The following is a 12846-nucleotide window of genomic DNA, read 5'->3' on the forward strand; positions in this document are numbered from 1 at the left end:
AGGCAGGCGCCATCACAATCTCCATTTTACAGCCAGAAGCGCGGAGGCTGCTGCTGTGGCTGAATCCAGAGCAGGCAGTTGGGAAACAGGTCCGCTTCCAACACCTTCGCAAGTCTCACCCAGCTACTCTCACAAGAGAGATGCATAAGCTGACGAGCTAAGGCATGAGCCTCAAGTGCCTTGCTGTGGGTTATAGAATCGAGTGACAGAATTAAGTCATCTAAGTCAGTACTTACTGCTAGTGTAGAGCACTTTCGCTAGGGTCATCTCCAGGATGGCGCCACGGCTCCCTTCCCCGATCATGTGCAACTATGACATTAAAGGGGGTGGGGAGGAAAGCAGTCAGTGCTCACATATGTTCATAGAAAGCATGGCTACTTTGCGCAGAATGAACAGGTATTGGATATTACAACTAATACACGCTTAGATGTGGAGCAGCATCCTGACACGTTTGAGATTTGGTAAGTACCACTATAAAATGTCTCTGCAGACCCACCCTCATGGTTCAAGATACATTTGCCTGAGACCAGTCCCGCAAGGCACATCTCCTCTTGTGTTCTCTGTATATTAATTACTGAGAAGATCCAAACCGCAGCAAGGATAATGAGTGCAGGATGTCAGTATAATAAATATGTCAACCAACCTCATCGATGACAACCAGACCCAGAGAGCTGATCCGTCCGGTTTCAATCAAGGCGTTTACCAGGCTATGCCCTTTCTCGATAGTGGCGATATACAGCGATCTCTTTTCCCTCCTTTTAGTCGGAGGAAACTTTCCTTTGCTTCCAGCATATTCTTCAACAAAGAAACCAAGTTCTACACCAAAACTTGATAAACTGGCAATCTAGAATTGTAGTTAAATAAACAAAAACACAAATCAGAGATGGAGTTGAAAGAATTCAGAGGAACTCCCTTGATGTAAAGTCGTCCCCTTGGTGGGCCCAGTTTAGAAACACCTATTTAGGAACTGGTGCAACATGAGACGGTGATCTTTACAAAATAAACACATAACAACTTTTTATTTAGTCTATGTGTATGGGCGTTTGGTCTACATGTAAATCTGTGCTCCGTGTGCATGCAGTGCCAGAGGCCAAAGAGGGTGATGAATTCCTTGGTACTAGAGTTACAGATGATTCTGAGCCACCATGTGGGTGCTCTGAATCAAACCCAGGACCCCTGGAAGAGTAGTCAGGGCTTTTAACCATTTTTCCAGCCTTAGTATTTACAACTTTAAAAGTATATAATGCAAAAATAATTTCACTTGTCTCCTCTTATATTAAAAAACCCATCAGACTGACTCATTTATTCTGATAAGGTAATGAGTTAGTTTCTGCTTGAAAAAGCAGGCTAAATATTGATGGGGCATTTAAGATACAGTTCATACCACCAACTTAGCAAAAAAAAAAACTATATACAATTAATAGTTGAAAGTAATTAAGTACTGTGTTACTCCTGTACATCCTAAAAATAATCAGTAATAGTTAATACATTTATGCTAGTTTTTAGATCTTAAAACGTCATATTAGAAAATAACAATTGTTTAAACACACACACCTTTTCTTGGACAATTGCCACATATGGAAGAATCATTAAAACATCCTTCTGTCGGCAGAGCAGTTCTTGTAGCATTAAAATCTCAGCCACAAGAGTTTTTCCACCACTTGTTGGCAAGGAATATATTAAATTTTTTCTTTTTTGCACAGAACTTAATGTGAGACAAGTATGCTGCCAGTCTGTAGAATTCAAAGAAAAACAGCAGAGATTATTGTCCCCTTCAATATTCTCAAGAATTTTTCTGAGACAAAATCATTGTGGCGGTCTTCATGAGGACAAATACAATTCTCACAGAGGGCAAAAGGCCAGTCCTGAATGAACCCAGCAGATCTGAGTTCAGCCCTTGTCACCCTAAGATACAGGAGCCAAATTCCAACAGAGCAGACATGGGCAGAGAAGGGCAGTCTAAGAACCTGTGTTCATTCTGAAATCATCCTGTGTTCTACAAGAGCGTGTAGGCTTCCCTCCCTCACTTACTCAAGAGCTTCTTAGGCAGAAATAGAGGGGAAAGAAAAGAAAATCCACAAGATCTTGCCCAAACCAGAAAAGCCTGCAATCAGCGCTTCTGGACTTGATCTTTGAGTGATCCAAACGTCATTTAAATAGGACTACCTGAATCATAAAAGGCTTCAGTTACTGACTGGCGCACCCAGGGTCTCTGGGAGAGAACCAAATCCCACCAGTTGTCCTCTGACCTCCAGATGCATGCCAGGGCACACGTATCTACATACATACACACCCAAGCACATAGAACAAACAAATGGGAAAAAAGTTAAAAACTATTTACACACCTAATATACAGTTTAAGAAAACTCATCCCAAATTTAATTTAAAGGGCTTCAATATACTATTTTAAGAATTAACGGCCCAGGCCAGGCGGTGGTGGCACACGCCTTTAATCCCAGCACTAGGGAGGCAGAGGCAAGGCAGATCTCTGTGAGTTCGAGCCTGGTCTACAAAGCGAGTTCCAGGACAGCCAGGGCTGTTACAAAGAACCTTGTCTCAAACAAACAAACAAACAAACAGCAGAGAAGAAGAGAGTGTTGGTGTACATTTAATCCCTGTATTTGGGAGGCAAGGGCAGGCAGATTGCAGTGAATTCCAGGCCAGCCTCGTCAAAACAAATTTCCAAGACAGCCAGGGCTACACAGTGAGGCCTCACCTCAAAATAAGACATTATTAAAACAGTCCATTTAAGATCCTGAGCAGTCAAACCACTAAATTCTGCTAGAGAATTCAGATGCAGCCAATACCAATGAAACAATAAAAGAATGAAGGGGAGAAGAAAAAGGCGAGAAGCAGAGTGGGAAGGATGAAAACTCAGCGGTGTGGCCACAGCAGAAGGTGAGGCTGCTCTGGATCAGATCTGGGCTTGGATTCCTTCGTCTCTGCAACTTAAGTGAAGGCACAGAAGGGAGGGGACCGAAGACTAGAAGACTACCTAGGCAAGAGGCACAGCAGGACGTCTGGCTTGAGGACGGTGAGGAAGGAAGTCTGTGACAGCAGGCTTAACACAACTGACATTCTGGCCATTCCAGATGAGAAACAGAACCAAGTCAGAACCAAGGAATCACCTGCTTCCACTGGTTTGAATTAATGTTATAATATGATTTTTTTTTTTTTTTTGGTTTTTCGAGACAGGGTTTCTCTGTGGTTTTGGAGCCTGCCCTGGAACTAGCTCTTGTAGACCAGGCTGGTCTTGAACTCACAGAGATCCGCCTGCCTCTGCCTCCCAAGTGCTGGGATTGAAGGCGTGCGCCACCACCGCCTGGCTTGTTATAATATGACTTGAATTATAAATTCGGTTTTCATTTTATAAAAAGCATTACCATATAGTTTTTTGATTCCTTTCAACTGAGCATAAAGGTCTCTCACTTTGCTGGGTAGAGAATAAAAAGGACCAAGATCATCCGACGGTGACTCCATTGCCTTCCTAGCAACACTGATCTCCTCAGATAGGAGGGTCTCTTTGAGGTGTTTACTCCTGGAAAACACCGGTGTTTGGGCTGTGGCATTCCCAGCCATGGCACTTTTCAGGTGGTCTGCAATACTCTTCCTCCTGCTCGTCTCTGAAGAAGCTCTGGCTTCAGAGAGGTCATCATTTGGCTGCGGTAGCTCTTGATGGCTAAAGGCCGGTTCCTCATTCAGCGATTTATGTGAGTTCCCATCTCTTTCCTTAGCAGATTGATCGCCCAAATCATTTGATGAGTTCTGTATACGTTCAAAATATAAAATCTGAGAAGAAGGCACATCAAACAAAAGATCACTGTCAGGTTCAGGCCCAGCAGGGCCATCTGCAGCACTCTGGTTCTTTATGTGTTGGTTAGTTTCAGGGTCAGCAGAGCTGCTCACAGCGAAGACAGGGAGTTTGTTTTCCATGCTTTCTGAACAAAGACCTTTGGTGGCCGAGTCTGTGACAAGCTCCCTGTGCTCGGGCAGTTGTGTATATTTTTGTTCCAGGTCCTCAACTTGAGCTAAAAAGGAATTTTCTGTAAAGCTATCATAGCCATTAAACATGTCCTCTTCACTGTCGTTCTCCTGAAAGGGAAACAAAAATACATAAAGAGTTCCATCCTTCATAAAGAATAAAAAGTGTTCCGGCAAATCAAATATATCACTATATGCAAATTATCCTCTGAATACATTATCACCAGATAAAAGAAACAATCAAGCCCAGAGACTTGAACTGACTTGCCTAAGAGTGCTGCTGGAGGGGGTTGGAGAGATGGCTCAGAGATTAAGAGCACTGGCTACTCTTCCAGAGGTCCTGAGTTCAATTCCCAGCAACCACATGGTGGCTCACAACCATCTATGAGATCTGGTGCCCTCTTCTGGTGGGCAGGCGTACTTGCAGACAGAACATTGTATACATAATAAATAAATAAATTTAAAAAAAAAGAGTGCTGCTGGATTATTATGGGATATCAGGATGCCAGGACAGGATCTCACATAACAGAGGTACAAAGTTTTGAACCTCCCACCTCTGCCTCCTGAGTGCTGGGACTCAAACCCAGGGCTTTATGCACACTAGGTAAGCATTCTACCAACTCAGCTATGCCCCCAGCTCAGCCCAAGGGGTGATACTATACTTTTAAATTATTTAGGCCTGCTCCTTGCTCCACTGCAGAGCCCAAACTCCCAGTCTTTGGAATTTAAAATTTTTTTACTTTATTTTATAAAGCTTTGCCTCCACGTATGTCTGTATAAGTGTTGGGTTCCCAGGAACTGGAGTTATAGACAGTTGTGAACTATCATGTGGGTACTGGGAATTGAACTTGGGTACTCTGGAAGAGCAGCCAGTGCTCTTAAACACTGAGCCATCTCTCCAGTCCCAGGGATTTTAATTCCTAAACCCGTGCTAAAGCACTGAGAAATGAAAGAATGGTAGACATCTATAAGGTTGTGAATTTAATAAATACTTTTGGAAATCCCTACCCAGACACTAAAGTAGAGGTTGGCCTGTTACAAAATCATGGTTGTACCACTAGACACTACAAGCAAATTCTTTTCTGAACTTGGAATTGTGACAAGAGAATGCACTCTCATGTGGGGTGGCTTGTTGAACAGAAAAGATAAAAACTGGGAGCTAATAATTATTTATTAGAGTTAGAACTTGGGCTTCTCAACGTCCTGGGGCCTGGTTTAATAAAGTAACCAGCATGTCAGAGGTCACCAATAAAAAGTTTTATTGGTAAAGTAGAAATGAGTCATTTTGAAGGCTGGCCTTCTATCTGTCAGAGCAGTTAACTGCCCCATGAATACTTTTTATGACAAGGATAGTGTATTTGTGTGTTTGTGTGTGTGCGTATGTGTGTATAACAGGGATGGTGTGTGTGTGTGTGTGTGTGTACGTCTCACATCCACTTAAAGGTTTAAGGCAGTGTCTCCCCAAGTGTAAACAAGGATGACGATGAGAAGCGCACAGGAAGGCTGCTCATCTAACCGGTCAACCGTGTGCACCTGGGAGGTTTCGAGCCCCCTCCCCTCGCAGCGGTGCCCGGTGCAGGGGACGCGGGTCGGTCCTGCAGCCCTCGGTGATGACGGGACCGGGCTCTGCAGCCCTCGGTGATGACGGAACCGGGCTCTGCGGGGAATCAGCGGGGCTGTACCTGGGCGGGCTCCTGGCTCCCGGTTTTGCGCCGCCGCCTCCCGGCCGCCCCTTCGTCCTCCAGGTCCTCGGAGGGCTGGAGCTCGGCCGGGGCGGGGGCGACGCAGAGGCTCTCTATGCTGCCGCGGTTCCTTTTGCGAACAGACACCCGCCTGCGGATGTGGGGACCGCCGTCCTCCATGGCTAGGGCAGAGAGCCGGGCCGCCCGGGGTGCAGACTCAAGCCTCTGCCACCGCTCGGATGCTCTCCATCTCCCCGCGGCGCGGTCTGATATCACGTGACATCCGGCCCGCGGAGGGCGGGAACAGAAAGGTGCCCTTTTGTCGCGCTGAAATCCCGGGCGCGCCTGCACCCGGAACCTTTGCGTAGAAGCCCCGGGGCCCGCGGGGGAAGACTACCGGGAAAGGACCTGTCGGGCCGATTAGGGAAAGGAAAGGAAGAGGAAGGGCGAAGAATCATGACGGCTCTGGTGGTGATGTGCAGTGGTGTAGGGAGGAAAAGCTTGACCACGGCTGCAGTCTGCCTCGCGGATCGCGGAGCTCACACGGGTAAAGTCTGCAGCAGAGCCTTGCGGCCGCAGTCGGCTTCTGGTTGTCGATGGCGTCTTTGCTCTTAGCGACTTGACTTTTCTACACTGTAACTAGCTCTAAGAGGGGTGGGAAGCTCGAGTCGCCTGAGACTGGTTTCTCACAGCTAAGCAAGCAGTCCTTTGAGGTGTAGTCAACTCGTTACTTTTAATTTTTGTTTCTGTTTTTCTCTGTCAGTAAATTGAATCGTTTTCTTGTATTCCCTTTGGGATGGCAGTGCCTTTCTGTTGCTCCTGGACATACTTGCATTGCAAGCTGGTAACTGTAGAAAGGGGGAAGGTTTTATAGGAGAGAAAATATGTATGTTCAAAGCCTTGGGAATCATTTTAAGTTCTCTTGTGCCCCAAATCTAACAGGATGTTAACCAATCACTGAGTAAAAAGATTATGAAACCTTTATTTTATATTATACGGGTGTTTTGTTTGTTTGAGACAGTATCTCACTATTATGTAGTTTTGGCTGTCCTGGAACTGAGTATGTAGACCAGGCTGCCTTGAACTCACAGAGATTCACCTGCCTTTGCCTACCACGTGCTGGGATTAAAGGTGTGCACCACCATGCCCGGCACTATATCGTGCCTTTTGATTCTGTAGCCCATTTAAAGACATAAGTCTTTGTTAGATATTAAGTGAATGAAAATAATTGGGTCATTGCATTTCTGTTTACTTACAGTGCTGTGGAGAAGAAGTTGTGCACAGTATAAACAGGTAGCCAGCAATGAGGATCTGGTAAGATTCCTTTTTATTTTATTTTTTTAATTTTTTTTTAAGATTTATTTATTTATTTATCTATCTATTTATTTATTACATATACAGTGTTCTGCTTGCATGTATGGTTGCAGGCCAGAAGAGGGCACCAGATCTCATTATAGATGGTTGTGAGCCACCATGTGGTTGCTGGGAATTGAACTCAGGACCTCTGGAAGAGCAGTCAGTGCTCTTAACCTCTGAGCCATCTCTCCAGCCCCCTCCTTTTTATTTTTTTAAAGAAAATATTTATTGTTTTTATTACATTGGGGGGTGGGAGCTGTGGAAGCCAGAGAGGGCATTAGATCCTCTGGAGCTAGAATTAGAGGTGGTTGTGAGCCACTGGATGTGGGTGCTGGGATCCTAAGCCCTGTCAGTAAGAACAGCAAGTGTGTTTAACCACAGACACCCATCCAGCCCCAGATTTTTTTCCCCTTATATTACTAAGCCATTTCCAAATTTGGCCTAGTTTTTTATATTTTACCTGTTTGGAATTCAATTATAGGACAAAGCAAAATAATGTTTACTTTGAGTTTGGAAAGTCTAACTTACTGACTATGGTCACTTGGGTTTTGAAGGGAATCCTAGATTTTGGGGGGATTCTGTAATACATATTTTTCTTTGTAGATATTAAAGGATATGATTTGAGAATTTCTAAACATAGCTTGGGTAGATAGAATAATTGTAGATAATAGAATTATGGAACAGCATTATTTTTATCTAATTTATCAGTTTTGACAGGCTACCTTGATAAAAGATACAATTAAAGTTATTTTGTTTTGTTTTCTTCAAGACAGGTTTTCTTTGTGTAGTCCTGGCTGTCCTGGAACTAACTTTGTAGACCAGGCTGGTCTTGAACTCATAGAGACCCACCCACCTCTGCCTCACACCAAACTAGTTTAGGACATTTAATCAGCTGCTTCTAAACTGTAGGTGTATTTTTATGGGTTTAAAGTATGAACATGGATGTGGGCACCCAATCACACCATGCAAGTACTTAGCTAGAGTTGAGGAGAAATATAGCTTATATCTCAACTGATTATAAATTGGATTAAGAAAACTCAAGGCAAACTAGATGTGGTGCACACATATTGTACTAGCACTTAGAATGCCGAAGTGGAAGGATCTTTTGAGTTCAAGGTCACCCTGGGTTACAGCAACAACAACAAAACCTTTTTGGCCTTTTGGCTAAGATCAAATGTTAAAAAAGAAAAGCGGGCTGGAGAGATGGCTCAGCGGTTAAGAGCATTGCTTGCTCTTCCTAACGTCCTGAGTTCAATTCTCAGCAACCACATGGTGGCTTACAACCATCTGTAATGAGGTCTGATGCCCTCTTCTGGCCATCAGGCATACACACACGCAGACAGAATATACATACTAAATACATAATAAATAAATAAATAAATAATTTTTTATTTAAAAAAACAAGAAAGAAAAACAGCAAGTATACAAAAAAATAAATTATGTACTGTAAACACCAAGGAATGTGTCAAAGCAGATGAGTGTCTGCCTTAGTCATCTATGTCATACATCATGCTTAAAAATAATAAAGGAAATTTACTCTTGTATCTAGGTCATAAATCCTAATGTGACTAATGCAAAGTATGTATCTTTTCCACAGAAAACGCACACAGTCATACTCATTTGTCACAGTTAAGGAAGGTTATAGATTTCAGAGCCATGTCTGAATTAAGACCCTGTGCCGGGGTGTTGTCATGCAAACTGTAATATTTCAGCATTTGGAAGGCTGATACGGAAGGGTGGGGAGTGTGAGGCTACCATATGCTGCACACTAAGCTGTAGGACAGCTGAGGTTACAAAGTGAGACCCTATTTCAAGAAACCAAACCACAACAGCAAAGGACCATGGAACAGGAACAGAAAAGGCACTGTGACGAGGAAGGAAGAGTGTGGAAGGACAGGGACAAAAGAGCATCGCAGGACACACATGTTGTGTTAGTCCTATTGTAAAAGCAGGAAAAGATTCTTGGGAATAAAGAAGGGACCAGTAAGCGGGAGAGGCAGCTTGAGTGAGAGCTGTAGAAGGTAAATAAGAACAAAGTATAAATCATACACACACATGCATATATACAGAAATGTCATCACAAGCACATGTGATGTATACAGAAATGTATATCATTTATCAGCGTGCTGATCTTGGAAGTCCTCTTCTGCATAAATGATTCTTCATTGCAGTAATTCCTCTTTAGCCAGGTTGACCCAAAATAAAGTACCTGTGTAAAGAGATTCCAAGTGTAGCTGTAGCTTTATCTTTTCTGTCTGTCTTAACACATTTTCATCATGAGACTGTTCTTTTATCCTAGCCAATCCCGATGGAAAACCCCTATAAGGAGCCCCTTAAGAGGTGTGTCTTGTGCGAGAAACGTGTGGATTATAAGAATGTACAGGTGAGTGTTGGTTGGCCTCTGTGGTACTTGACTAGAATTCTGTTCTGTTCATTTGCTCAGACGATCTTGTCACTGTCATCAGGCTTTCTGTAGGACGGATTGAGCAGCCTCATGACATCAGATCTGGTTTTAATGCCCTATGTTATCTCTATTCAGCTCAGAGCCCCTTGCTCCCCTCAGTCATATGATTTGGCTAAGTCCCTTTGCTCTGTTGTGCACAGTGGCTCACTGCACTTTGGGGTTTGGGCAGAGCTGTCCTGTGAAGCTGACCTTTGCAGTTCACTATCATATTATATTGCTTTAGATAGTTTTTCCTTACGCTTTCAGCAAATTAGAAGTAACGGATGTGGGGGAAGTGAATGAAATGAGAAGTATTCTTACAGTAGTGTAAATGACAGCTGCCTCAGGAGGAGGAATTGCAAGAAATTCTAAGAACTACAATGCAGCAGATATTTGGGGGGGAGCCAAGGCTAGTGCCTTGTAGCTAGAAAGTGTTATTAAACTCTTCAAGAAGAAGATGTGCCCTAGTCTGTGTCCCGAAGAACTCACTTGATCACCTGTTGTGACCAGCGAAGTATCCAGTCCTGGCTGTGAGCAGCAGTGTTAGGGCTGTGGGAGTTGGTCGCCATGGCACCTAACAGAAAGTGTGCCTTGGTCTTACTAAGTTTCTGATACATTAGACGTTAACTTTTTAAAAAATGCCTTGTTGCTACAAGGTATTTTAGTTCATGTTATTAACTTTGTCTGAAACGTAGTAAATGTTTACATAACTTGAAGGTTATTTCTAAAACCTTTTTAAATTTACATATTCAGGGTTGAATAACAAATACACTAACATTTTTCCCTTTCAAATGTAACCCCCACAGCTTTTGTCCCAGTTTATCTCTCCATTTACCGGATGCATTTACGGACGGCACATAACAGGTACTTTCTTAATCTTAGAGATGTAAGTGTAGATAAGAATCACACTGGTCACTGGTCGCTTCTGTTATCTTAGGAGACTGGCAGTTTTCCGTCATGCTGAGTCAGTGTTAGGCCAGCTCTACAGGGACTGGAGTGGGATCCTTAGGGGAGGATTTACCTTCAGTGCAAGCAGCAGTTGCCTCCTTTACTCCCAGCTAACTTCAGGATGACAACATACAGAAATTTGGGCTTAAGCGAGAACTGTATCTTTGTCTAGACAGGTGGTCCAGCAGTTAAGTTTGCATACACTTCTTACAGAAGACTGGAGTTAAATTCCCAGCACCCACATCAGGTGTCTTGTAACATCTGGGACTCCAGCTCCAGGGAATGCACATGTCTTGCTTCTGCAGGCACCTGAACTCATGTGCACATATCCCACCACCATTAAAGATAGTAAAACTAGCTGAGTGGTGGTGGTGCACGCCTTTAATCCTAGCACTTGGGAGGCAGAGGCAGGCGGATCTCTGTGAGTTTGAGGCCAGCCTGGTCTACAAGAGCTAGTTCCAGGACAGACTCCAAAACTACAGAGAAACCCTGTCTCGAAAAACCAAAAAGGAAAAAAAAAAGATAGTACAACTAAATCTCTTTTAAAATTACTATTCCTAGACTAAACAGTGTCAGCAGCTGATGGCGCTATCCAGACTGTCATTTGCTTTTTGTTTATTTGTTTACATAGGGCCACATGGTTGTCACTGAGTTACAGTTAACAGAATCGAGTGTATGACAGACCAAATGATTCACAAAAGATTTTTTAACTTTTTTTTTAATATTTATTTATTTATTATGTATACAATGTTCTGTCTGTGTGTATGCCTGCAGGCCAGAAGAGGGCACTAGACCTCATTACAGATGGTTGTGAGCCACCATGTGGTTGCTGGAAATTCAATTTAGGACCTTTGGAAGAATAGGCAATGCTCTTAACCACTGAGCCATCTCTCCAGCCCCATTTTTTAACTTTCTTAACAGAAAAATACTTAGCCAGTATTCATCTTAGAAAACTGTTGTGAACGTAATGCGAGCATTTTCTGACGTGTAAGAAAGTGCCTGTTGTGTTTCACAGGTCTTTGTGGGAAGAAACAGAAAGAAATAACGAAAGCCATTAAGAGAGCTCAGAAAATGGGTAAGTCCACCTGCGCAAATGAACGGAACTAGTTAAGACTTTACTCATGGGGGCAGGAGAGATGGCTCAGCGGTTAAGAGCATTGACTCTTCTTCCAGAGGTCCTGAGTTCAATTCCCAGCAACCACATGGTGGCTCACAACCATCTATAATGAACTCTGGTGCCCTCTTCTGGGGTGCAGGTAGAATACTGTATATGCAATAAATAATCTTTTAAAAAAAAAAAAAGACTTTACTCATGAACTTTGTGAAAAACTTGAATATCTCTTTACAGGGTTTATGCCAGTTATGTACAAGGATCCGGCATATCTCAAAGACCCTAAAGTGTGTAACATCAGGTACCGGGAATAAACTGCGAAGTTACTGCCAATAAATCTGGAAGTGAACATGTTGGCACTGACGGAGCTGCTTTGAGTAAAAGTGTCTTTCAAGGGATTAGGAGGGATGGGATGTACCCTTCCACACCATGAGTGTGCTCTGGGCACACTGCTTGAGATGGTAATGTTACCTTGTACACTTTGGTAAAAGTGGTACCTCATGGTGTCGCACCTTCTTTATATGGTACCTTTGATTATGGAAGGGGCAGGCTTCTATTAGAATTCCACTTAAGCCCAGATTCCATTTTAGGGGATTGGTTATAGAAAGGTAGTGTTTATGAATCCCATGTAACTGGCTGTGGAATTCAACTTGCTTTGGAGCCATTCTGTGGTTTTGTGTGCACATGTGCACAGGAGTGTATGGAGGCTACAAGTTGACATCGGGTTTTTTTTCTCAATGTAACGCCACCTTTTTTTTTGTAAAACAATTATTCACTGATTTGTGTGTGCCTGCCATGAGGGTACATGTGGAGGCCAGAGGTCATTGTCTAGGCATTATTTCTGTCCTTCCAGCCATGAGTTCTGGTGACAGAACCCAGGTCTCCGGGCTTAGCACAAGTATTTCAACCCACCAAGCCATTGTGCTGACCCGTTTACCTCATGGTCTGAGTCCAGGCCTGAGACCAGGTCTCCCTGGAGTTCACTTAGACTGACCAGCTGACTCCCAAACCCCAGGGACCCTCTTCCCTCCACATTCTCAGTGCTGCGACTCCACGTGCACACCACTGTGCCAGGCTTAACCAAAACCGTGCTCTTGGCTCTTCAGTCACTCATCTCCTTTGACCACACACATGCCCATGCCCTTTATTTTAATGGAGTTGTTGGGGTTCCAAACACAAGTCCTCATGCTTATTGGCACCTTTGCTGACCTATCTCCTAGAGTTGTTTGCTAACTAGTCAATGTTAATTGCACCTGACTGTCAGAGTTCTCATTGCAGAGGTGCACACAGGGAATGATAGTAGGCTAGTCCCTGCGAGACAAACT

General features: G+C 43.6%; 2 protein-coding genes across 5 annotated transcripts in view; one reads left to right on the top strand and one right to left on the bottom strand.

Moving 5' to 3' along the window:
• Helq (helicase, POLQ like) overlaps positions 1 to 5993 on the bottom strand; it is a 43334-nt gene extending 37341 nt beyond the window's left edge. For 3 of the 4 annotated variants that reach the window (XR_005973409.1, XM_041642126.1, XM_041642125.1), the window contains exons 1-5: positions 5664 to 5993; positions 3384 to 4092; positions 1555 to 1733; positions 644 to 844; positions 237 to 309 (exon numbers count right to left, since the gene is read on the bottom strand). Coding sequence is in view for 2 of the 4 variants with exons in the window: in XM_041642126.1 (XP_041498060.1) it covers positions 237 to 309; positions 644 to 844; positions 1555 to 1733; positions 3384 to 4092; positions 5664 to 5843 (1342 nt within the window). In the remaining 2 variants the exon portion in view is untranslated. Of the gene's footprint in view, positions 1 to 236; positions 310 to 643; positions 845 to 1554; positions 1734 to 3383; positions 4093 to 5663 lie in introns of those variants that run through there. The other variant, XM_041642127.1, reaches the window with a different exon arrangement.
• A 64-nt stretch (positions 5994 to 6057) lies between these two features.
• Positions 6058 to 11870, top strand: Mrps18c (mitochondrial ribosomal protein S18C). Its single transcript, XM_041642129.1, has 6 exons — positions 6058 to 6210; positions 6922 to 6977; positions 9319 to 9402; positions 10269 to 10326; positions 11426 to 11485; positions 11759 to 11870. The coding sequence occupies exons 1-6, from the start codon at positions 6120 to 6122 to the stop codon at positions 11833 to 11835; spliced, it is 426 nt and encodes a 141-aa protein (XP_041498063.1). The 5' UTR covers positions 6058 to 6119; the 3' UTR covers positions 11836 to 11870.
• Positions 11871 to 12846: the final 976 nt, after the last annotated feature.

The sequence above is a fragment of the Microtus oregoni genome, unplaced genomic scaffold (assembly GCF_018167655.1).
Source record: "Microtus oregoni isolate MIOR12 unplaced genomic scaffold, Mior012 000072F_ref0000427, whole genome shotgun sequence".
Lineage (NCBI taxonomy): Eukaryota > Metazoa > Chordata > Mammalia > Rodentia > Cricetidae > Microtus > Microtus oregoni.

What these genes read in the sequence shown, in the direction of transcription:
- Mrps18c (XM_041642129.1), top strand. Translation starts at nt 6,120, where the DNA reads ATGACGGCTCTGGTGGTGATGTGCAGTGGTGTAGGGAGGAAAAGCTTG. An exon ending in TGGATTATAAGAATGTACAG is followed by an intron (nt 9,403 to 10,268) that starts GTGAGTGTTGGT and finishes TAACCCCCACAG; the next exon opens with CTTTTGTCCCAGTTTATCTC. An exon ending in TAAGAGAGCTCAGAAAATGG is followed by an intron (nt 11,486 to 11,758) that starts GTAAGTCCACCT and finishes ATCTCTTTACAG; the next exon opens with GGTTTATGCCAGTTATGTAC.